Source organism: Astatotilapia calliptera, chromosome 7, assembly GCF_964374335.1.
Source record: "Astatotilapia calliptera chromosome 7, fAstCal68.1, whole genome shotgun sequence".
NCBI classification, from domain to species: domain Eukaryota; kingdom Metazoa; phylum Chordata; class Actinopteri; order Cichliformes; family Cichlidae; genus Astatotilapia; species Astatotilapia calliptera.
This window is the reverse complement of record NC_137428.1, coordinates 15,351,347-15,377,647: the sequence shown is the minus strand read 5'-3', so window position 1 is coordinate 15,377,647 and position 26,301 is coordinate 15,351,347. Positions and strand designations below refer to the sequence as shown.

At 40.0% G+C, this 26,301-nt stretch overlaps 1 protein-coding gene across 2 annotated transcripts; it reads left to right on the top strand.

The window, feature by feature from the left end:
* Positions 1-4,081: 4,081 nt before the first annotated feature.
* Positions 4,082-24,548, top strand: dmgdh (dimethylglycine dehydrogenase). Of its 2 annotated transcripts, XM_026173165.2 has the most exons (16): positions 4,084-4,330; positions 4,636-4,804; positions 6,599-6,697; positions 6,777-6,941; positions 9,240-9,444; positions 15,995-16,243; positions 16,331-16,529; positions 16,826-16,995; positions 17,101-17,254; positions 19,400-19,565; positions 19,688-19,818; positions 20,719-20,936; positions 22,048-22,205; positions 23,509-23,568; positions 23,652-23,786; positions 23,884-24,548. In XM_026173165.2, the coding sequence occupies exons 1-16, from the start codon at positions 4,212-4,214 to the stop codon at positions 24,094-24,096; spliced, it is 2,610 nt and encodes an 869-aa protein (XP_026028950.1). In that variant the 5' UTR covers positions 4,084-4,211; the 3' UTR covers positions 24,097-24,548. The 2 variants fall into 2 exon arrangements, with proteins under 2 accessions (XP_080160262.1, XP_026028950.1); XM_080304136.1 differs by lacking the exon at positions 23,509-23,568 and having other exon boundaries at positions 4,082-4,330.
* Positions 24,549-26,301: the final 1,753 nt, after the last annotated feature.

The window sequence follows — 26,301 nt, the reverse complement described above, 5'->3', positions numbered from 1 at the left end:
GACCAAAGAGATGATACCATATGTGGGGGGTGTAAGCTGGGTGGGGCTACTGCTCAGCTGCAGGAGGAGAGGTGGAGCAGTTGATTAAGGGACCAGAGAGGTTCAAGAACAATAGAGCAAATGTCTGTAAAAGCAAGAAATTACTGTTCCATCAATATAAAGAAAAACAGTAAATTGAGGATATGGATCAGTTACCAAAGTTTCGGTACAGGTCTGCTATTTCATGGTGATTTCTAGCCCTGGTTGCTATGGGTCTGATGTTGCCTGAGGAGTTTTATCTGTGTATGTTTGCATGTAGTAGAGTGGAGCCATCATTCCAGATCCAAAAAAACAAAACAAAAAAAACAATGGGAGGCAGCAACTCAAAGGCTTTGTCACATTGACAACACTAAAATCTATATGAATCTCTTCAGTCATTCAGCAGAATGACGTGTAATTGCTGTGCAGTGTGTGTTGTTTGGCAATTAGTTGCTAAATTTAAGAGCACCCTCACTGAAAAGTTGACAAAACCTCAAATCACAGGAAGAAAAAGAAAATGTCAGGCGCTACCACTGCCTTGGGCTTTCCATTATTGCCTTTACAAAAGAATCTGACCATAAAATAAACCCACCAGACATGGAGTTGGAGACTGAGACGGTATTCTCCTGGAGACAATTCTCTGGGTTTCTCAAGCCTTTAATTAACTGCCCTGTGCTCTTCAAATACCTGGTCTTCTATCTTGTCTCACTTTCCCATGCTACATTTATGCCACTGATCCCACATGCCTAGCTTATCTGATTGGCTTGTCGAGAGGAGTTGCCTGAGACTGAGACTCAACAGTGTGGGAGGCACAACCAGAGGCCTGCTTCTCTCTTACCTTAACTCAGGAGATGCAGAAAGTATTTGGCTAACCTTTCTATGAAAAACATGTGACTAAACTCCATCTCACTCTCTGCCAGGGCAAAATTAGTGGCTGAAATGACAAAGTCTTCAAAGCCAACTATATGATTGACTGCTGCTTGTTTCCTTGCCTTACCCATACTCCCCTCAGTGAATCAGAATCTTGGTCAATCACATCTTCATCTTTCATGGGATTCCATCATATTCTGTCTCTATAAAATGCATCTTTCATCTCATAAGTCTGGAAGACGTTGCATTTAGCCCTATGAGCCTCATACTGTACGTTCTCTGTTCTGGTTACCATCCTCATTCCTAAAGCTAACCAGGAGATGAGGACTGCCCTCTGACAATCCTTCCACCTGGAGTTCTCAGCTGCCCTGCCAATCTAATGTCTCCTTAAGTATTTCTCCTTTTTTGTCCTTTCTTGGCTATCAATCTCCCTCTACAGGGGTAAGAATTAGCTGTTGCATCAGCTAAACCTGCAGACATACACGAGCACAGGAAATGAGCCTGCACTGCCCCCCTCATCTCCTCAAGATCCAGAATCAAGCTAACTGCTGTTATATGCCTGTCCCCAGTTACAGACCAAAAGGTGCACATTCAAAAAGGACCAAAAGAGACAATCAGTGCTCTCTTAGTTGTCCTTGTATTTTTTTTTTTATGTTTTTTAGGTCCTGTGATATGAAATCTGAGTTGTCCCTTGGAATTCACCCCAACAATTCCCACATCCGTGTAGTTTGTGTGTCCTTGTGAAGCAGAGCCACAGGAGGTGGACAGGAGGTGGCGGAGGCCATCAGCTTCTGCTGGGCTGCAACTTCTGCAGCCACAGCCATAAGTCTCTACCTCAGCAGACTGCCAGATTGTGTTTTACCACACTAATATCTTTTTTATTTATTCCTACTCATCAGCTCTTCTCTCTGAGCTCTGCTGCCCAGCCTTTCCTGCCTGATTATACTCTCTCCCCTGCCTGCAAAGTTTAAAAGAAAGAGATGAAATTATTACTTTTTTATATGTAAACAAAAGGCAACACATTTATTTAGTCACAAGCAAAACCAAAACTGCACAAATATTTTAGGTTAGTCTAGATCTCCATGGCACTCCTCTGGCAAACCAGCCCAGACTAACACAAGAGTCAACTAGGCCAAACAACCAGTGGAATGTTAATTCTGAGGGCGGCAGAGCAGACTTGTCATTATGAACTGAAGACAAAGCACACACAGGGAGAAATATATTTATATAATTTTCACTGTGTACAGATTACCATATAACATTTATTAAACACAAAAATTGCATGGATATGAAATCTGACTACATATTTACTCAATATATACAACTCAGGCACAGTCGGGGCCACAAGCCAGGTACTCCTAATGCCGATCCCTAGATCGGATAAATGGAGAGGGTTGCATCAGGAAGTGCATCCATCGTAACTAAAACATGTGGATCGCCATTAATGAGATTTCCATACTGGAAAATGTGTTAGAGGGCACCAAGAGAGAAGGACAGACAGGAGTATGATGGTGAGAGCAAAGATTTTAAATCTAGGGACTTTGACTGGCTGATATGGAGAATTTTGGTAAAGATGTATCACAGATATATCGTGTGTGCAGGAGACCAGATGAAAGAGAAGCAAGGCTGTGAGCACTGGAGGTGGATTCAACCTGTTATGTTGATGGGAAGGCAAGTGGAGTAGGGGTAGTCTTGAAGGAAGATATGTGAAGATTGTTGTAAAGGTGAAGAGAGCCTGGAAGTCAAAGGTGTGAGGTTGAACACTGTCTGCCTTGGTGTATGCCCCAAAGTTGGATGTTAGTTAGAAGTGAAAGAATTATGAAGTAAGTTGAATTAAGTGGTAGAGAGTGTCGCCATTAAGGAAGAGATTGGCAAAGCAGACTTAAATGGATATGTAGGTGAAGGGAACAGAAGTGATGAGGAGGTAGTGTTAAGGAGAAGATAAGAAATGTAGATGGTGGTGGGTTTTGCAAAAAGAATGTGCAGCACATTATAGTCCAAACAGAAGCTGGCAGCCTATACACTGCTACAGTTTTATCTTCAGCACCATGTGTGGTGATGCCCAAAACCTGTCTTTATCAGACACAACGCAGTAAATTTTTAACTGATCAAGTCCTGTTTCTAGTCCATGTTTGAGTTAATAATTAGTCCAGCAACAGCGGTGCTGTTCCTTTGTTGTTGTTATTTTGCAAGTGTTTGTGTAAAGTTATATATTTTTCCACTGCATGCGTTTGCGTAGACTCTGGCTTTTCTTTTTTGTGAGCTTAGCTATTACATGCACAACATGAATCAGTACTGTAGTGAATATCCTTTCTTCATTTCTGTGTTCATATAAAGCAGTTATCAGCACCCAGTTCAAACCTGCTGCAGCTGTCCCGCTTGGGTTACAGGCTCAAGGGCTACTCAGAGATAAATGCTTCTGAATGGATTGTTCAAACTGGATCTGACAGACATTTGTGAGTCGATTCTATTGACACAAAAAACCTGGTGATACAAACAACTGGTGCAAGGCTTTCTGTGAAAAACAGTGTTACTGTACTGCACTATGAATCAACAAGTTATGCACATTTTGGTATGTTTTATATCTCCCTAGAATCAGCAGCATTATAAGCATAATTTCTGCATGTTATGTTTTTGTGGCTTAAAGCGCTGCTGTCATTATGGCAGACCACAGGACTCTGTCACATTAATCACCTTTTCTGCAGAGCTTATGTAACCTCTGCAAACCTAAAGTGATTCCTGTTGTCTTCCTGTTCATAAAATAAACACATGGCACTGCTACATTTTTTTTAGATGTTGCTGAAAAAAACTGATCAAATGCTCACAATTTTTTTTTAAGTGCCATTAGTTTTTGTGCTAAAACGACATCCCTGTATAGATATAAAAACAGTCCTGCAACGGTTTTAACACCTACAAAAAAAACTCAGTGTGTGTTCAGAAACCAGTTACTGCAAAAACAAATACAGACTCTTACAGAATGTTAATGAGGGTTTTCTCTGACAGCACATTAGTTTAACCCTCAACAAAGTTTTTCTTCTTTCTTTCTTTCTTTCTTTCTTTCTTTCTTTCTTTCTTTCTTTCTTTCTTTTTTTTAAACCAGCCTAACTGACCTACATTTGAAGTCTCAGCACACAAAGCGTTAACTGCGTTAAACCTTCGTCCTGACTTGGTTCGCGAACTGTGGGCGTGCCAAAGCGGCTGTCAGTGCAAAAGTGGGATATTTGTAACTGCACTCGACAGTACAGGGACTCCGAGAGAGGGGGGCTGGTCATGCTTCGTGGTGCATTGGTAGTTTTTTTAAACATCAGTACTGTTTCTCAGTCATGGCTTGGATACTAAACCTCATCAGAGTTCAGTTGCGCAGAGATTTAGCCTCGTGTCGAGGCGTCGCTGGGCAGCCTCTGAGAACCATCAGCTGCACCTCAAGAAAACAAGAGGAGAGGTGAGACAGTTTAGTTTGATTCATTTTTAAGGATTCGTCTCATGCAGCCAGTTTTGGTCAGGGTAACGATCACAAATGAGGCTTTAAAAATGCCATGAAAGTGATCGATTTGTGCAGCAAAACTTAACGTGATATGCAAGCTTCACACAAAACTGTTGGACTTAACACACTTTAGTCTTATCTGACCTTAAAGTCTCAACTTGCTGACCTCAGTACATCATTATCAAGCTACTTTTGTAACTTGTGCATGTTGCATGGCGCTGTAGCTATTTTACCTGCAGTTAAATTTCTTCCTGTCCTGGCAGTGATGCATCTTCAGTTTTGGGAAAGCGGTGGAAGGACACTGCAGAGACTGTCATCATTGGTGGAGGGTGTGTGGGCGTCAGCTTGGCCTATCACCTGGCCAAAGCTGGGATGAAGGATGTGGTTCTGCTTGAGAAGACTGAGCTGACAGCTGGATCTACCTGGCATGCTGTAAGTTTACAAAAGTGCTGAGACCAAAGACCCTACAGGGGTCCGCAGGGTCCTGAATGTGAAGCCAGAGAAAGGCCAGGGTCACACATTTCACTTTCATGTTGGTTGGCGACCATTATTACCTTCATTAACGTTGAAAGGACCACAGCCCAAAGTCAATAAACCACTGCTCCCATTAAACTTGAATTTTACATCAGTTATTGAAAGAAATCTTTACATTTGGCTTCTTTCCTTCAGTTGAATTGTAATCTGACAGTTGGAGTTTTGCATAACAGAGAAGAATAAGCAAATGCTCAAAATTAAGAGACTGGAAAGAGGGTATATTTGGCATTTGTGCTTGGAAAATGAGAAACAATTATTATTATTTTTTTCAAATTGCCTTTATTTTTATATTCTCTGAATGAGCTTTCTTAGCTTAATACTTAAGAAAAATATAATAAAATGACTCAATTTTGGGTCTTGGGTCAGTGATGTGGTGTAATGATAAGCATAACATGTCTCCAGAATAATTTGAAGGTACTGAGCCTTTAACCTAATAAGACCTGAACTCTTTCACAGCATGCATTTTTAATTTCTCTTTGATATTTGGGCTGATTGAGGCCCGATGAATGTAAAAACAAAGAATTACCAGATGTTTTTTTACCTTATTTTTGTTTTTAAGAAAAATCAGAGCCACATATGAGGATATTTGTTTAAAATTTTGATAGAACAGTAGCAGTATAGTGTCCTCGTAAGAGGATATCAGGCCCATGTAGAGCAAAATTTAGTATTTTGGTCTAAATAACCCAAAATGTGATGTCCACATATGTGGACGCAGGGTCCTAGGAGGTTAATACTGCTAGAAAACTGAAGTCTGGCTCTTCCTTGACAGTGAAAGTGTTTAGATCGAGTACTGGCAAGTGGCTGTCATCCAGTTGTTACTCCCTTTCCAGTGAGAGCAACTGTTAAGTTTTCAAGGTACTTGTGGTCCTGATCCTCTTGCTCCTTACACTCCATGTTATTCATTTACAAAAACGCAACACTCCTATACTATTAATAGACATTTCACATGTCAGAGGGGAAACTTGCTCTTCACTTACTTGCCTCATTGGATGGGCAGGGACCCAGTGGACACTGGGTGAGGAATTAGGGTAGCTGCAGACTTATAATTGCCAACCAATATATGTAATTTGAATCAGAATCTGAATACTTTATTGATCCCTAGGGGAAATTATGTTGGTTACAGTGCTCCAGTACAAACAATAACAAAAATGGACAATACAAGAAGTAAGAAATAGCACAATATATAAAAAGGGTGTAGCTATAGCACTATACTGTGTATTAGGTTGATGAGTTGTACAGGGAGATGGCCACAGGCAGGAATGATTTCCTGTGTCGTTCAGTGGTTCAGTCTCTCACTGAACGTGCGCCTGTGGCTAGCCAGCACGTCATGGAGTGGGTGGGAGAAATTATCCAACACTGACTTTATCCTGGATAACATTCGCTTTTCCATCACCACCCCAAGAGAGTCCAGCTCCATCCCCACAACATTGCTGGCAGAAGTTGTGATTTCTTTTTTTAATGTTTAATGAAGAGCGATATTAGCGGTTCAGATTATGTATATTGCTATAATGCTCCTTAGAGCTCCCACAGCTTTAAGGAATATTTTAGTGTTTTGGCTCATTGATTTTTTTTTTTTTTTGCTGCCCCCAAGTGGCCAAAAAGCCGTTCTTGCAGCTTTAAGTTGGAATATGTGAAAGCAGTATCTTGCTGGATGTATTTTCCAATTATCTTAATGGTGTGTTTGTATTTTAGGCTGGCTTGACAACATACTACCATCCAGGGATCAACCTCAAGAAAATCCATCATGACAGCATAAAATTATATGAGACCCTGGAGGCTGAAACTGGACAGGTGAGGTACTTTCCTTAGCTTTTACAAGCATAACTGTATTTGTATATTTGTATATCTTTTATATTGACTTTCTCTGCAGGCAGTGGGCTTGCACCAGCCTGGCAGCATTCGTATTGCTTCAACGCCAATTCGAGTGGATGAAATGAAGTACCAGATGACCCGCACACACTGGCATGTGACAGAACAGTACCTCATCGGACCAGAAAAAATCCAAGAACTCTTCCCTCTGCTTAATATGGATAAGGTCTGTATGCCTTTGTGGATTAGTCACATTAATGACTTCTGATAGCAAGAAGTCATAAATTCGATTGTTCTCAAACTTGTTCCTGCTCAATCTTTTTATTGTCTTGAAACAGACATTAGAAACTGTGAAGAAGCACAGTGTTTATCTGAACCTTGACAGATGTGGTTTTTTGGTATTCAATTACCCAAAACTTTTAAAGCCAAATACTTGACTTCTTGACAAGAGTTAGAGAAGATAAATATCACTCTGCTAACTGTTCACTAATTATTACCTCTGCTATGGAGGATATGTTTTTTGCACACGTGCTTGCCATGCTTACTGTCTATAAGCGCAACAGCTCGAAAAGTTTTAGATTAATTTTGATAAAACTTTATAGGGGTGGAGAGTAAGTGCCTTAAAATTTTTCTTACATCCACCAAGGTCATTAAGGTCAGCGTAATAACCTGTTGGTCAAGAAATAACCGTTTAACTTAGATGAGTCTTACAAGTGTGCTGTGTATTGTCAACATATAGAAAGTACTGTATAAAGATTTTAAGTATCACGTCACATTTGACCTCTGACCTTTTATAAAAGTCAGTAGATTAATCTGAAAGTCAGAGAGATGCTGTGCAGAGCTATTTAAAACCCTTTTTCCTTACTGCAGTTGTTTGTATTGACAGCATATAGAGAATGATATATGGGCATTCTAAATATCACATTACTTTTGGACTTCTGACTTCTTCTTCAACATCAAATATGGTCAAACTTTCATAAAATTATAAATAATAATGATATTATACAATAAGCTCTATATTGTATAAGTAATAATATTCATTCCCTGTTGATTACAAATCAATACCTATTATCCATTACCTTCTCCTGTTTGTGTAATTAAAGTAAACATTGGTCATGGTTTTTAGTGCGCTACAAACCTCTGAAAGCACGTTAAAAAAGATTAAAGAAAACAAAATAAATATAAATAAAATATAATGCTATTCCCTTAAAAGGAAACACTGCCCAGACAGTGAACTGCCTTGGCGGACATTTGCGTTCTTGGAGTGCTTCCTTTTCCATTATGAAACTACAGCAAGGAGATGTTTAACTTAGACTCTGACCAATACTGGATTTTTGCAGGCAATTCCAATACTAGCTTTTAGACAGTAAAAGGTTCTCATAACCCTCTATCAGCTGTTATATTGAAAATACAAGATAAAGTGATGAGCTCATTGTTTAACAGATTTCAAGCAATGTATTTCAAGAACTGGTTAGATACTTGCCATAAACATTCCCCCACTTAAGACCATGCATGCGTCTGCTTAGTTGTAATGCTGCTCTGGTACATACTTTAAAAAGTGCTGAGAGTATTGTAACACTGGAGTGCTAGACTCTCAAATGGCACAAACTATGTGACATTTCTAAATGACTCTCTGCATCTTTTATTTGTAGCATGGTTTTGTAAACAAACTAGTTCCATCTAGTTCAGACATTTCAGATAATCATGTCAGTATAAATGTATCCCTGATCTATATCTGTATATCTATATCTATATTTAATGATTAAATTAGGTTTGTAGACTCTACAATAGAGAGAAAACCCCTACAGTAAGATGAACCCCATGTGAGCAAACACCTGGTGACAGTGGGAAGGAAAAACTCCCTTTTAACAGGAAGCAACCTCTGGCTTGGGGAAGGCCAGCCATCTGTCATGACCGGTTGGGAGTGATCCAAATCAAGAAATATGTAAAAATTATTACTTTATCTGAGCTTTAAACACGAGTAGAAATCTTGCTGAAAAATGGATGAGCTATTAAAGTTTAAAATAAATTTAGAAATGTTTTTATTATTATTTTATTGCTGAAACATGTCATTGTATGTTCCTGGTTTTGTGCTCTTGGCTCTGTCCAAAGTTCACAGTTTAGCATTAGATCCAAAGCTAAACATCTCGACGAGTGTTGTAAAGTTGGGCTTTAAAGTTGACCTGATCCAGCGCTCCTGAAATTTACCAAACACAGTTATGATAAGGGAATAATTAGTTGATCTAATATTAGGTTTTTGGTATGACATCAGCTTAGAAAGGTAAAACCTACAAACCTCTTAAGTTAAATGACCCAAAGAATGAGACATCTGTTGATATGTTGTTGACCTGCGTCTGCTTAAGTGCTTAGAGTCGATAGTTGAGTTGATAGAGTTGATATATTTCACTGTTAGCAATATATCTTCATGGAGCTGCTTGATCAGCTAATTATTAAGTTTATTATTATTATTATTATTGAATCACCATTTTGAATTTGTTGTGTGAAGGTTTCTGTTTAATCTTAGGTGTTGGCAGGTCTTTACACCCCAGGAGACGGCCACATCGACCCTTACTCTCTGACTATGGCTCTGGCTGCTGGAGCTCGTATGTATGGTGCCCAGATTTATAATAATGCCCCCGTGACGAGCCTCGAGCCAACGTCTGATGGCAAGTGGGACGTGCAGACCTCTCATGGAACAATTCGGGCAAACCGCATTGTCAACACAGCAGGTGAATATTCATAATCTCTATACGCATTTATTCAAAGGATAATAGGAGCGGTGATCCTGATATTTTAGATGGTAAACACTATATCCATGCAGAAAATGTAAGGAAAAGTACAAGGGAATAAGTGCAGTCTGCAACTCGCATGTGAATATGTTCAAGTCCAGATTTTTCTTCTTTGTCTCAAGTTTCTTCGTGTGTATGTTGGTAAAAGAAGAATAGTTTTTGTTTTATTTGTTTCTTTTTTTGTGGGAAAAGGATAGATATCGGATTTCAGACCACAGTAAAACACCTTATCTATCTATAGATACTCTGGTAGGAGACCTTTGCCCACCCAGACCACTGGCTGAAAAGTTTAGAAAACAGAGTTTTTGGTCTGAACCGGGTCATACCAGTTCTTGGGGGATTTTGTTGGCCGCTGCTCTTTGCTGCTGTTGCCTGTTTTTCTGGCAGAAGTTCAAGAATGTGCTTCACTCTCTTTCTCCTGTCTGTGCTCCCCTGTGGAGTCATGCATTTCATTAGTCACCCTTTTTTTAATGTAATGCACAAACTTAGAAACAAATGGCAAATGAAATAGCGACTGTAGTCAAACAACCACCGCCAAAAAATAAATACAAGAATTTGAAAGATGTGCACAGTTTAAAAATAACAAACTAGAAACAAAACTATGTCTGTTCATGTGTTTTGGAGCACACACAAAGGTGTAAAGAAGCTGAAAATAGCAAATGTTTAGCAGCAGAGCATATTTACTACTTCATTCACATTTTCTTCCTTTCATATTTTCTTTACTCTGGTTGAATCCAGTTATGTTGAGGCCTTGCTGGCATTTCGCCATCACTGTAACAGCCAATCGACTTAGGGCAACAGGTCAGATTTCATCCAATCTTGAAGCAGCAGCACATGTAATCCTCCTCCTCCTGACATGCAGTTCTAAGCCTTTCACTACTGCTGTGCAGCTGCTCCTTCTTGCATGCAGGGACCTTGGGTTTGTGGTTTAGCTTTAACAAAAGGCAAAGTTTTACAAAATAAGTTTAAATTTATTCGATTAATATAATTTTTTGTGGTTCTTGAGTTTCTTCTGCTTCATGGGCAGTCTCACATAGCGTGGCAAAAAACTCCTTTACATTCTCAAACTCTATGCTTCTACAGCAAACATCTCTTTGTTGAAAACATCTCACAGTTGAAAGTGTGATCTGCAGTACAGCCTGTAAGTCCTCTTCCTATCAAAGCATCCTCCTTACCAAAGAGGGCTCAGTTGAAGCCAAAGCTCATGGTTGCCATGTGAACCTAATATACGAGGCGATCGTTTGATTATCTTCAGTGTTTTCTCAATGTTTCTGTCTGTAGTACTAGAGTCTGTTCATCATGTAAAATATGTGTGTACAGGCTGGTTTGGTTCTATTTACTTGGAATTTCATTTGTTGTTTCAGTGATTTTTGCATGTATTCATCTTCTTCACCATTGCATAACTTTCGATCTGTTATTAATAAAAACTGTTTCTAATACTTCACTAGTTATCATTTTTAGCTCTTACTTAATCGTTAGTCTTAAAAACTATTCATTAGCATTAGATCAGTAACTTGTAGCTCACCCTTTCATTTCCTTATCCATCCTTATTATAGCAGATCACATGATGAAATAGTGTAAATGTATGGCCAGACTAGCAAAGTTAAAACCTTGCTTTAGTTCATTGAGGTCTATGAGCGTTTGTTTTTGCACCACTCACTTAAGGCCCCGCCCACAGCCTTTCAGTCAGGAGTCTTGACTTTGATTGGGCCATTGCAGCAACTTGATTATTTTCTTTTTCGGCCATTCAGTTGCAGATTTTCTTATGTGCTTGGGATCACTGTCTTGTTGTATGACATAAATTTCAGCCAAGCACTAGCTGTTGAACAGATTGCCTCATGTTTGACTGTAGAAACTGCAATATGCAGAGGAATTCATGGTCGACTCAGGGACTGCAAGGTGCCCATGTCCTTTGGCTGCAAAACAAGCCCAGATTATTATCACCCCTCCACCTCCACAGTTGTTATGAGGTGTTTATGCTGTGACTACACTTTGTCTGTCCAAAGGACATTGTTGCAGAGGTCTTGTGGTTTGTTCATATGAGAAGAGAAGAGGCTTTCTTCTGGCAACCCTTCCAAACAAGTGATACCTGCTCAGTGTTTTTTTTTTTTTTTTTTTTTGTACTGTACTGTCATTAATTTTAAAATTTAGCATGCTAACCAAGCCCTGTACAGTCTGAAATGTAGCTTTTGCTGGGGGGGTTCTTTTGCAGTCTATGCGAACATTGTAAATGGGCTGGTTCTTATATCTACTCTGAGCACTCAGAGCACTTCTGTTTAGCTCGCCTTAATCAATCATTCACACAAGCACTTTTTCTGTGCTTTTCTTATGTAAGTACTTTCTATCTAAAATTCATACACACTCATACTGCGATGGATACGTCGGAGAGCACCTTAGTATCTTAACCAAGTATATTTTGCATGCAGACTGGAACAGAGCGGCATCAAACCACCAAACTTCTAATTAGTAAGGGACCTGCTCTGCTTCCCGAGCCACAGCCACCCCAAAATGTACAATCTGACTTTGCAGCAATTGTGGCTTTGTGTTGACACAGCCCTGAATCTTCCAGACCAGCAAAATGCCAAAACTATATACAGGTGTTCACACTTTCTAATGATCCATAAATGAAGTGCATTTTTAGCAGCACCTGGCTGCTACCTGCCCTCTGAATTCCTGTGGAAGCAGTAAGTGTGATTTGGCAGTTTTGCATTATGTTATCCTTTACATTTAGCTAAGTATATAAACTACAGTCCATCACTTCTGGATATCTCTTCTGACCATTCAGTGCCTCACATTGTAACATATAAACTGGGTTAACCATTTTTTGTTTTGAATCGTTTAAGTATTACTTCTTGCTAACTTGAATCGCTCTCCCTCCAGTAGCTGATAATAAACTGAGTCTCTTCAAAGTTGTTTTACTCATACCACAGTTGACTAGCAGCACCCACTGAACTAGACATATTCTGAGCATGTGGCAAACAGCTGTTTAGCCTCTGATTTTACAGTAAATTGGTCTGACTATTATAATTCTCAGAGAAACAAACTTTACTCCATTAACCAATGTTTACTAGGTAACTCAGTAACTCTTAAAGTGTTGTGTATATGAAGCTCCAACCTGTAACCAACTGTAAATAGAATCTGCAATGTTATTATGCTGCAGACTTACATACGAGTACATAGATTGAATACAAATTCTTGTGAAGAGTTGCTGACAAGAGTATGTTGCAACACTTGGCTAAAGATAGCAGGGATCAACAGGTTTTTCTCTGGCTTCACACTCTGGGCCCCAGCAAAGGCATTAGTACACATCTGTGTTGCTTTCACGTGTCCCAGCATATTTGTTTTGTGGCTATTAATTTATAAAACGGGTTATGCTGTACTTCAGGTGTATGCAAATTTATTTTTTTAAGAGAAAGAGTTGGGGAAACTCTAAGTGAACACATTCAAGTAAGCAACTTAACCAAAATGTTGTGATGTTGTAAATTAAGCTTAGTATTCCTTCTACACACTGAAGTGCCCTCTATGTGAAAAAACTGCTCTGGTGAATAATGTAGTCATCTCATAACATGTGATTTTTATAGTTGTGACTTGTATTTTCTTTTTTCTTTTTTGCTTCTAATGCTGTAATGCTTATACATTAGATTAGCGATAGGGCTCTTAAACTAGTTCCTTGTGGTTTATATTGAATCTATTTAATCTGTGCTGTCCTATTTATTCTTGCCTTCATTTTCGGGTCTTATGTGTGTCTGTCTTGCATATATCTATGTGTACACCTGTGTGTTTGCCCCTGTGATGTGACATTTTTATGAAATCTAATCCCTTAACCCTTCTTGCAAGTGATGAAATACTCCAGCAGTCAGTGTTATTAGAAATCCAGCTTGCACCAGTACTAGCACACCTTGCCAGTATTGGATTGGAGCACCTGCTGGTGGCATATTTTCAAAAACTGACCTCAGAGGTCAGTACTCACATTATAGCATCACATACAGTGGGGCAAAAAAGTATTTAGTCAGCCACCGATTGTGCAAGTTCCCCCACTTAAAATGATGACAGAGGTCAGTAATTTGCACCAGAGGTGCACTTCAACTGTGAGAGACAGAATGTGAAAAAAAAATCCATGAATCCACATGGTAGGATTTGTAAAGAATTTATTCGTAAACTAGGGTGGAAAATAAGTATTTGGTCACCTCAAACAAGGAAAATCTCTGGCTCTCACAGACCTGTAACGTCTCCTGTAAGAAGCTTTTCTGTCCCCCACTCGTTACCTGTATGAATGGCACCTGTTTGAACTCATCATCTGTATAAAAGACACCTGTCCACAGCCTCAAACAGTCAGACTCCAAACTCCGCCATGGCCAAGACCAAAGAGCTTTCGAAGGACACCAGGAAAAGTATTGTAGACCTGCACCAGACTGGGAAGAGTGAATCTACAATAGGCAAGCAGCTTGGTGTGAAAAAATCAACTGTGGGAGCAATCATCAGAAAATGGAAGACATACAAGACCACTGATAATCTCCCTCGATCTGGGGCTCCACGCAAGATCTCATCCCGTGGGGTCAAAATGATCATGAGAACGGTGAGCAAAGATCCCAGAACCACACGGGGGGACCTGGTGAATGACCTGCAGAGAGCTGGGACCAAAGTAACAAAGGTCACCATCAGTAACACACTACAACGGCAGGGAATCAAATCCCGCAGTGCCAGACGTGTTCCGCTGCTGAAGCCAGTGCATGTCCAGGCCCGTCTGAAGTTTGCCAGAGAGCACATGGATGATACAGCAGAGGATTGGGAGAATGTCATGTGGTCAGATGAAACCAAAGTAGAACTTTTTGGTATAAACTCAACTCGTCGTGTTTGGAGGAAGAAGAATACTGAGTTGCATCCCAAGAACACCATACCTACTGTGAAGCATGGGGGTGGAAACATCATGCTATGGGGCTGTTTTTCTGCCAAGGGGACAGGACGACTGATCCGTGTTAAGGACAGAATGAATGGGGCCATGTATCGTGAGATTTTGAGCTAAAACCTCCTTCCATCAGTGAGAACTTTGAAGATGAAACAAGGCTGGGTCTTCCAACATGACAATGATCCAAAACACACCGCCCGGGCAACAAAGGAGTGGCTCCGTAAGAAGCATTTGAAAGTCCTGGAGTGGCCTAGCCAGTCTCCAGACCTCAACCCCATAGAAAATCTGTGGCGGGAGTTGAAAGTAGTTGGTGTAGATTTGTCAGCTGCACATCCTTTATATGAATTTCCCATTCTACCACATCCCAATGTTCTACTAGATTGAGATGTGGTGACTGTGGAGTACAATGAAATCATTGTCATGTTCAAGAAACCAGTTAGAGATGGACTTTCAACCTTGTGACCTGGTGTGTTATCCTGCTGAAAGCAGCCATCAGAAGATGGGTACAAATGTGATCATGACGGGATAGACGTGATCAGCGGCAATACTCAGGTAGACTGCCATTAAAACAATGCTTATTTGGTGTCAAAGTGCCAAATGTGTGCCAAGGAAATATTCCAGGAACCATTACACCACCGCTAGCATCAACCATTGTTTGATATAAAGCAGGATACATCCTTGTTTTCATGTTGTTTATGCAAAATTTGGATCTTACCCTCCAAATGTTGCAGCACTTCTATTGTCCAGTTTTGATTGTAGTTTCCTGGTCTTGGCTGACAGGAGTGGCAGCCAGACTCCCCCTGCTGCTGTAGCTCATGTGCTTCAAGTTTAGACACAATGAGCATTCAGGGATGCTCTTCTGCATATCTTGGTTGTAACAAATCGTTATTTGACTTGCTGTTACCTTCTTATCAGCTTGAAGCACTCTGGCCATTTTTCTTTCATCTTTCGCATGAACATTTTCACCCAAAGAACTGTTGCTCACTAGATATTCTTTTTCTGGATTATTGTCTGTAAACCCTAAAGATGGTTGTGTTGGAAAATCCCAGATAAGATACTCAGACCAGCCCATCTGGCAGTAACAACCATGCCCCATTCAAAGTCACTTAAATCACATTTCTTCCACAATCTGATCATGCCATGATAATGATAATAAATTGCTGTTTCAATTTAAAAACACAGAGACAACAGACCTTTTAAACATTCTGTAATCTGTTTGGTAGTTTTATAAAGAATCGAACAATAAAAGAAAAACATCCTTTAAAAAATGTTTCTTTAAATAGGAAGCCCAGTTTCATGCTGTGAGTAAGATGATTGTTACCACTCTGCTTCTGTAAATTTTTATGAGAAGCTACATTTTGGAAATGGCTGTTGTTTGCTAGCATCATGATTCCCCTTTATGCAAAGATAAGCTAGAAATCTTGAGCCTTCACCTTTAACTGACTGACATTTATGTTTTCATGAGACGACAATTCTGAACAAATATTTGTCAAAGATGCATTTAGAGATTGAGAGCGAGCCAACTCTATCTGTTGGCTGACTTCACCTCTTCAGCTGAACTGACTGCATCTAATTTGTTTTCAGGTTTCTGGGCCCGGGAGGTTGGCAAGATGATTGGGTTTGAACACCCTACTATTCCAGTGCATCACCAGTACATTGTGACAGCAACGATACCGGAGGTGAAGGCTCTGAAGGAGGAGCTGGCGGTCATCAGGGACCTGGAGGGGTCTTATTACCTGCGTCAGGAAAGAGATGGCCTGCTGTTTGGCCCCTATGAGAAGATGGAAAAGATGGTTTTACAGGACTCCTGGGTGAGAGATGGAGTACCACCAGGTCTGTCTGCCACATCAGATTTTCCAATCTAAATATTTCTACAAAGTTTTCATCTTCCTGTGCATGACTGTTTCTATCTGCCTGCAGGTTTTGGAAAGGAGCTGTTTGAGTCTGACTTGGACAGGATAATGGAGCATGTGGAAAAGGCCATGGAGATGGTCCCTGTACTAAAGAAAGCTGACATCATTAACATTGTTTCTGGACCAATCACATACACTCCTGACCTCCTGCCTATGGTTGGACCACACTGTGGAGTTCGCAACTACTGGACAGCGATTGGCTTTGGGTGTGTGTTTAGTCAGGTGTTGCTGAACCGTATCTATCTAAAATACTGCTAAGAGGTGAAAGACAGAAAAAATAGCTGATGTAGTATGAGTCATTGATTTGGCTAGCATTACAACATGCAGTTGGAGTTGCATCCCAACTATATGTAACTTACAAATGTGATGTGCATATTTTTAGATGCAGTGTGACTTAAACCTCTAGAAGACTTTGATTTTCTTTGAAAAGCTTTATTTTTTTTCTTAAAATCCATCAAAGCCAATCGATAGTACCTAAAGCTCTGATTTAATATTTGTTCAGGTATGGTATTATTCATGCTGGTGGCATAGGCAAGTTCCTGAGTGAATGGATCACGAACGGAGAACCTCCATACGACCTGATCGAATGTGACCCCAACCGCTATGGCAAGTGGACTGACGTACCCTTCATATGTGCCAAAGCTCGAGAATCCTATGGCTTCAACAATGTGGGTAAGAAGAACATGGGACAGCTGCACAGCATTTGTGGGACAGAGCCTTCTATTATATTGTTACTAAAAGCCTGCTGTGTCCTCCTCATGCTGTTGGTCACTGCAGTTGGTTACCCCAAGGAGGAGCGTTTTGCTGGCCGACCAACCTGCCGAACTAGCGGTGTTTATGAGCTGCTGAAAGACAAAGGATCTATGGGCTTTCATGCTGGCTGGGAGCAACCTCACTGGTTCTACAAACCTGGAGATGACATTGGATACAAGTAAGGTTTCTCTGTAAATTTCTAACAGTGTCTTTTTGATATGGAAAATCTGAATGCTAATTTTTTCCCACTTGAATCCACTGTGCATTACAACACCACATCCACCACCCTTCAAGCTCTTTCAGGTAGTACAGGTACAAGTTCGCCCGAGATCATCTAACAGGCTTTCTGACGATATTAGCACAAGAGGACCATTTAAATTCCCCACTGAAACTAAACAGCTGCTACTGTTCAAGAACACATGCAGCAGATGCACAAGTCTCTTTTACAAACCCACATGTCGATGAGCCTTTGGGTTGTCCAAACCTCAAACATATCCAGTTGGCCTTCTTGGCAGTTGCATATTTGGCTCTTTCTGGGACATAGTTATTTTAGTTTGTATGGAAGCTAAAAGCTGCGGTTATAATCTTGCAAAACCTTTATTGTGTCTTGCAATGCAACTTTCCGCTAGCCAGTTTTGCACAATAAAATGTATATTTTTAGCCAGACCGAATATCTCAAATAGTTGGACACACATTTTTTTTTTTTTTTAGGCACTCTGGGTAATCTCATGATATCTCATGTAGAGCCTGACCGATCAGCCAGTTGATCCGAGCAGTCAGATCAGCTATAACATGGGAGTCTTTTAAAACATTATCTCTTTATCTGAATTGAGTGTAAATGAGTACTGGATAACTACACATGAGAAATGTTATGGAAAAAATATCAGCCTGTATATTGGAATACTCCGTTAAAAGACAGAATATTGGTAGTGGTATGAGTTTGTTTTGCTCAGGCTTTGTTCTCTAGTGTCAGCATGAGGTTATCATCAGCTGTGGGGGGTGGGGTTCTGCTTTGGACAACTTCTCTGATTTCATCCATGCTTCCATCCATCCATTTTCTTTAACACTTATCCAGTGGAGTGTAGTAGGGAGGTCAAAGATGTCACATGTCAAGAACATCTCACCTTTCCCTACTTGCTGAGCTTTCCTGCTGATATATTCATTTCTAATGCTGTCGATCATGGTCCCTCCCAATGAAAATCTGAGCACCTTCAACTCCACCTGTGTCCACCTGTGTGCCCCTGTCCTCCGCTCTTATATTTCACCCTCCTCTTCTTGAAACATATTCACCGCAGCTATTTCCATCCTTTTTGCAAAATCCACCACCATCCATATTCAACCACTACCCTTCCACATTTCTTTCCTGACGCCATACCTACCCAGGACCTCATGCTCTCTGTTCCTGGCACCTACATGTCCAGTGAATCTCTTGTCAGTCTCTCCTCCGTGGGAACACTCTACCACTAAATCCAACTTACTCCAGAATTCCTCTTTCTCTTCCAACTATCCAACCTTTGGGGCATAAACACATTCAACAATTACCCCTTTGATTTCTAGTTTCAAACGCATGATCCTGTCTTGCACTCTCTTCACCTTTACAACCCTATTCACATAATCTTCCTTCAAAATTACCTCCAATGCTTCTGGCCTTGCTTCCCTTCCCCATAGTCCTCAGTCTTCACTTTCTCCATCATATCAGTCAGCTCTCTCTTTACCAGTCATAGTCCCTCCATTTAAAGTACTTATTCTCTCTGCCACACTCCTTCTCTTTCGCTGCCTCCAAACATGCCTTCCCTGTTTCCTTCTCTTTTATCTTCAGTCAACAGTAGCGCAGTTTTCACCAGCACCCTGTTGGCCAACAGCACTGCATGTGATTGTTGTTAAACTGGGCCTCAATCCATCTACTATGGTTTGGTCTGCCAATGATTTACCATTGGATGCCCTTCTTGATGCATTTATCCAGTCTTGGGGCCAGCAATGTGTTGGCTTGTATCAATTCTAACTAGAACTGCTTAAAAAGATTGTTGAATTTGCTCCAACATAAGCTTTGAACATTTTTCATGCAATAGCAATGGATAGTGTTGCTTTTTTTGATGTTACAGAATGCAGTGCCTGCACAGATGTTGGTATGTCTGCAAAACTTTTATCAGTGTTTTTTTTTTCTCTAGTCTTGTTTATATTTCATTCCCATTGGAACAATATTCACTCAGTGCACTGCCCTTTTACAGTGAAACGTATAACACTTTCAAATAGAAAAAGTAATAAAATAAGCAAATCACTAGTAAGTAAAATACATAGTTAACTGATTTTGTGTTGTGCTCAGACCCAGCTTCCAACGCACCAACTGGTTTGGACCAGTTGGAAGAGAGTGCAAGCTGGTGATGGAGAAGGTTGGAGTAATAGACCTGACACCTTTTGGCAAGTTCATAGTAAAGGGGAAGGACTCGCACAAGCTTTTGGATCGCCTCTTTGCCAACACCATGCCCAAGGTAGAAGACCTAATGTAAACTGTTCAGCTCATAAAGTGATGATTGTGTTGGTCACATATCCAGTGCACTGTACTGCTGCACAAACGGTCCTGACCACACAGTTTTCTCAAACTCCATTTCAGGTGGGCATGACCAACATCAGCCACATGCTGACACCCTCTGGGAAAGTATACGCTGAGGTTACCATCACCCAGCTGGCACCAGGAAGGTTTCTGCTCGTCACAGGTTCCGGTTCGGAGCTGCACGACCTCAGGTGAAATGGATCAAACCCTTTAAACTTTAAACTCTCTGTCAAATTCAGCCGTAGATAATTTAGCAGCAATAATTGTCCTGAATAGTTTCTTTAAATAAAAAATAGAAATTTAATTAAAAAGAATATTTTAAAACATTATCTCTTCATGCAGTTTCAGTGAACCTGGGCTCAATAGATTTTCCAGACTGGGTTCCTTATTACAGTCTTACTCAGAGAAATAAGGAGTTTTGTTGCATAGCACAGAAAAACACAGAGCTCTGTCTTAAGGCTGATACTTCAGATTTTCTCCAAGTTTGTGTTTTCCTTTCAGTTTGCTTTGGGTCAAAATACACCAATACCCATGAATCTCAGTTACTGAAGTGAGTTGCCAAGATGTGATTTAATATTGAAAATGAGTAAACTAATTAGCTCATCAAAAAAAATAACTCTGAAACTCTTTAAATGAAGTACTGCATCATACTAAGAGTAGCAGAACTGAATCAGTGCCGCATGTCTAAAACTCCACGCACATATTGATTTAGACTACATTTCAATATTTCAGTACCTGCACAGTGCTCATACTGTTAGCAGTTAAGCAAACACTGTTTTGCTCTCTGTCCTGCGCCCAGTTCAAGCTGTGCTGGCTTGCTGTCAGTTTTGTACTGCAGAAACTTAAAACCTATCTGCAGCTGTTAACACAACGCCCCTCGAGCTCCTCCAATCACGAGGCAGAATCGTAAACCATTTATTTTCATTCCTTCACTGTAATCAACTCTCTACCACAGTTTCAAAAAAGGAAGTTTTTTTTATGCCATGTAGCGACATCTAGTGGTAATTCACATATTTGCAAAGCCCATAAAATTTGTCTAGTCTATAAATGTATTAACGGCTCTTTGCCTTGTGGATTTGCACTTGCCACAGGTGGATAGAAACTGAAGTTGCACAAGGTGGATATGACGTTGACATTACAAATGTGACAGAAGACATAGGTGTGCTGGGCATTGCCGGACCAAACTCTCGCAAAGTTCTCCAGAAACTGACAAATGAGGATATGAGTGAAGCTGGATTTAAGTTTCTCCACTGCAAGTCCATCCAGCTTGCCGGCAAGCCTGTCCGTGCCATCAGGATCTCCTACACCGGTAGTGCAAGGCAGTTCATTTATTGCGTCTTGCAATGCAACTCTCCCTAGCTAGCTTTGCACAATAATATATATTTTTAGCCATGCCTAACAGCAGTGTTGGCCAGTGCTTCCTCCATACTGGTCCAGACCGAATATTTCAAATAGTGAAAAGAGTGAAATTTTCTACAGGCACTCTAGGTGAACCCCTGACATCTCATCTTTTGTGTCTAAACACAAAAGAAAAGAAATTCAAAAACATCAGTTTAGTGAATATAAAAAAAATACGGAGGCTCATTTATCCCAAGAAACGAAAACTCCACGTGGATTTCGAGATACTTAGAATTATGAGATACCGAGTGAACATTTTTCACTTACTTTGACAAAAATGCAAGATTCTAATAAAGTAATGACATACTAAGTCAAATAATAAGTCATTATTATCTAGGGGAAAAAGAACAATGTCAAGTATTAAATATAAAATCAATATTATGAATTACTCAGACAAACTTATACCAAAACAAAAATTCTGACTTAATAACTCAAACTTTAGCCTAATTTATAAAATAAAATGCAAACTATGACTTATTACGAACAAAGTTTAGACATCAATTAAATATTATGACTTGCTAATGCAAAATTCTGAAATATTCATTAAGAGATTTTAGATGCAAACTCAATACGGGGACTTGTTATTTTTATAATTATTATCATTATTATTATTATTCGTAGTAGTAGTAAAATTATGATAAGTCAAAATGATGGTTATTGGGTTAAAAGTAGAATTATGAGTTACTGAGATGTTTTATTTAAGAAAAATGTGAGCTGTTAAATAAAATTTTGAATTTACTCATTCAAACTAAAATCTTTCTTCAACTATTTCAACTACTTTAATTTTCATGTGCCTAGATTTTTATTTCATTAATTTTCCTTTTATTTTTATAAAACATGTACACTCCATGGTCTCAGGTCTATGGATATTTTCTTTTATTTTTATGAATCTTTTACAGTGTGCATAGTCTCATAGTTTAGAGTTTATGACTGCCCCCATTCTTTTGTCTTTTCCTTTCAGTCGCATAGTTTTCAGTGCTGAGTATCGACATGCTCTTAAGTGTAAGTGTTTTTGTGTCTAGGTGAGCTTGGCTGGGAGCTGTACACTGACCAGAAGGACTTGGCAGCTGTGTACCTGGCCATGATGGAAGCAGGAAAAGACGAGGGCATTGACAATTTCGGCACCTATGCCATGGCCTCGCTCCGACTGGAGAAGGGCTTTAGAGGGTGGGGAGCTGAGGTACATACATATATACATGAAGAAGAAAAAAAAACTCCTTGTTTAAATGTGAAGCAGCATATTACGCAGTAACAGGGAGACAGAGGAAATGAAAACGTCACCTCTTGATAGCTGCGTCTTCCACAAAATCAGCTTCAGCAGGAAACTTTGAGTGTCATATTGTAACTTTTTATAACAATTTTGAATAAGTTTCTTGAAAGTATTCAACTGGTATAAAATATGCCTCGCAAAAAAGCAAGTCCTTGCAGCCATTCGGCCTCCTGTAATTCTCCTGTGAATCAAAGAGGCTTCGGTGTGGTAAGGCAGGCCACGCATGATGCTTTCTTCAGTATGAAGGCTGTCAAACTGTCGGGAATTCAAATCTTTGGCTGGGATGAAAATTACAGTTCACAAAACCTCACTCATGAATTCATCCACTTTTAAGGACAACACGGCGACACAAACAAACTACTTGTTGTGACAAAATTCAAGAGAAAAATACAGGCTGCAAATGGAGGGATGCATTTTTTGGACTTTTCATAATGTTTTGGACGACAGCTGTCCTTTTTTGAAGTCAGGAGGGTGCTGCATCACCAGCCAGGCTGATTCAAAAAACACAAATCTTGTGGTTTTTCTCCATGATCTGTCTCATAGTGGTCCTTTAATATTATATTCCATCAGCGATGAAAACACCAAACGCACAGCTTCCCTTTTAGCCCAGTGAAAAACTATGTTCCATTTTTTTTCTTGCCAAACCCCAAACTGTGTCAATTTCTTCCTTTTATGATAAAGATATTTTCAAAAGAGGCCTCAAATAAACAGCAGCGTATGCTTCACAGTCTAACTTGTAGTGTTTATATTAGAATATCAGCCTTTGGCCTTGATACTGTCATTAGGAGAGTGTGACACCCAGTGGACCAATCGTGAATAGCATTGCATTGGAAGGGTTAGGGTTTTCACACTTTGCAAAGCCATCATGAGGGCTGGATTTCACTGTTCACTGGGGCCTTGGGTCATAAGATTGAAACCCCTGGATTAGAGGAACACCTGCAAAACAATGGAGATGAAAGAAAGACGTCTTTGTGTGACTTTGGAAAAGAATCTGAATCTTACAGAGTTGAATTTTTGAGAGAGAAGATGTTTCTTTTCACCTAGTCTGTATATGGTATACACTCCAAACACCTTTTATTAGACCCGCCTTAATAAAGTGAAGTTGCATTTCACTGTTTTTAATTTACAACAAATGACACAATTATATTGGTGAAAATTTTACTTTATAAAGTACAGCTTATGATTTTTTTTTTTTAATCATTGATCTTTACAGATGAACTGTGACACTAACCCTCTGGAGGCAGGACTAGATTATTTTATTAAACTAAACAAGGTAACGTTGTTTCCTGCATGCATTCATATTCCAGTTTCAGTCATGCATTTCCTCTTTAACTGTTTGTGTCTGTGGTCCTGCAGCCTGCTGACTTCATCGGCAAAGCAGCTCTCCAGGAGATCAAAGCCAAGGGCCTGAACAGGAAGCTGTCCTACATTGCTGTGAACACAGATGATATCGACCCCGAAGGCAACGAGACTGTCTGGTACAATGGCAAGGTTAGCGACAACAGAAGATCAAAACTCAATTTCCAATTTAGTTTAGAGATTTGGTGATCATTCACACGACGCTGATGTCCCTTGACCTTCTCTTCAGGTGGTTGGCAACACAACCTCTGGTGCCTACAGCTACAGCAGCCAGCAGAGCCTGGCATTTGCTTATCTACCTCTGGAATTAAGCACTTTGGGCCAGAAGGTGGAGGTGGAACTGCTTGGGAAGAAGTACCCCGCCAACGTCATCCAAGAGCCCTTAATCCACACTGAGCCCACGCGGACCCGGCTGCAGAAGAAAGCTCAGAGCAAAGCATAAACACAGGCCGTCCTCTCATCAGTTTCCCACCAGTGAATGAAGAACAATCTTACTGTGAACAAGAGTCAGGGTGGTTCACATCCTGAGTTGCTTGTGTTCACGTCTGTGGCCAGTTCAGGTCAACTTTATTCCGTTTTCTTACAAGGAACAAGTCTGAAACAGGCGTGCGAAAGCTCAGCACAGTCTTATAAACTGGGGTGTTCCTGCACCACAGTGTCTTGCATTGTTGACAGAGTAATTTCATTTTTGTAATTTCATGAATGGTTGTCAAATGTTTACGCATCAACTGTTGTCTCTCTTATGAAGAAAAACTCATTTTCAGATTGAATGGTGCCCAAATAAGTCTTGACTTTTGTGCTTAAAAAAAGATCAGTGTTTGCAAAGCTGTACAAAGATTTAACCAAATGTGTTTTCTGTAAGTATAATTAAATGGATGTACATTGATAATTAAAGCACTCACTGTGTTCCCACTCCTTCCCTCTAACATTTAGTAGTTTACACAGTCAGCCGCGTATACTAACATTGCTTTACTGCATACTTTTAAGTATATAAAAATAAAAGTGCATCATAGTGAAGCATGTAAAATAAAATCATGATAAGTAATAATAGATTTTTAAATAGTAGCTCCATAGCAAAGTGGTTTACGCATCTGAACAACAAGTGAAAGACCCCGGGTTTGATCTGAGGAAAAGACACTGATACCTTCTGGGTTGGGTCGGGAGAGGCATCCAGTGTAAAAACTGCCAACTCGAACATGTTGTGGTGACCCCTTGTGACAGATGAGCACCAAAAAGTAGCTTCTAATAGATAATTATAGTCCTATACCTGATATAAACTAATGCCAAATAATGGTTGATTTACTGCTAGTTAATAAACACAATGCAAATGCAGTACAAATTTTAAACTCAGCAGGAATTGAAAAAACAAAACAAAAAATGGGAATGTAGTTCTACAATCAAATAATCAACATTTAATATATTTCTACAGTGAAGTGGAACAGAGAAAATATATGAAATATATTTAGAAACCACTTAAAACACACAATTATTTTCAAGTCACAATTATCAGACAGGAACAACTAATATATACAAATAAATGACCATCCGTTCTCTTCTGCTTTTCCTTTTTCAGGGGGTCGCCAGTCTGTCGCAGGGCTAACACGTAGGAACAGACAACCATTCTCACTCACATTCACACCTGTGGGAAATTTAGAGTTACTAATTAACCTGACCCACTAACTGTGTTTCTAGTTTCGCTCCCCTGTCTCCTTAGGTCTCATTCCTCCCAGCTGTGTTCCCCTTCTGTCTCTAATTCCTTGATGACTTCCTCAGTGTATTTAAGCCCAGTGTTTCTTTGTGTCAGTGTTGTGTCGTACCCTCAGATTGTACCTGTGTGTTTCTGTTCTCAGTATTCATTGTTCAGGACACAAACACAAGACTCACACGGTAAATGTAACTGAAAGTGGCAGCTTTATTGTTGGAAATTACTGCTATAAATGCAAAACAACTCAAAACTAGAAATAGGAAAACTCAAAGTAAGCCAGGAACCAGGAATTACTTAGAACACGGAGGGAAGAAACAGCATAGTGAGGATACGATGAGACCACCAACAGAGAGAAACACAGGTCTTAAGCAATGTCAGAAATCTTTCTCTACACAAATTTGTGTGTTTGTATTTTTCCATGCACACGTTCAAACACAGTCGCTGTAATTCTTTTTGTCTGTTTAGCCCCACCACACTGTCTTTGCCCTAATTTTGCCCTAAAATTCAAGTTTCTGGGTGTGCACATAGACACAGACCTCCAATGGAGCTCTAACACCTCTGCGGTCTTAAAGAAGGCCCAACAGCGTCTCCACTTTCTGAGAATCCTCAGAAAAATGGACCTGAAGAAGGAGCTGCTGACAGTCTTCTACCGCTGCTCCACTGAAAGTGTGCTGACATATTGCATCGGTGTGTGGTTCTCCAGCTGCACCACAGCACACAGAAAGGCACTCCAGAGGGTCATCAATATGGCCCAAAAAATCACAAATCCAACAACACAAAGCAAAGATGGTTTGGAGTGCATTACACACAACATTGAATATGATAGAGTTTAATTTGAGGCTTCATACTAAGTGATGCTGTTGAGCTGACCTCCTCTCCTTCTCTGTTGCTGCAGTGGGTAAGACGTGGACATGTCCCACATGCAATAAGAAATATCTGACA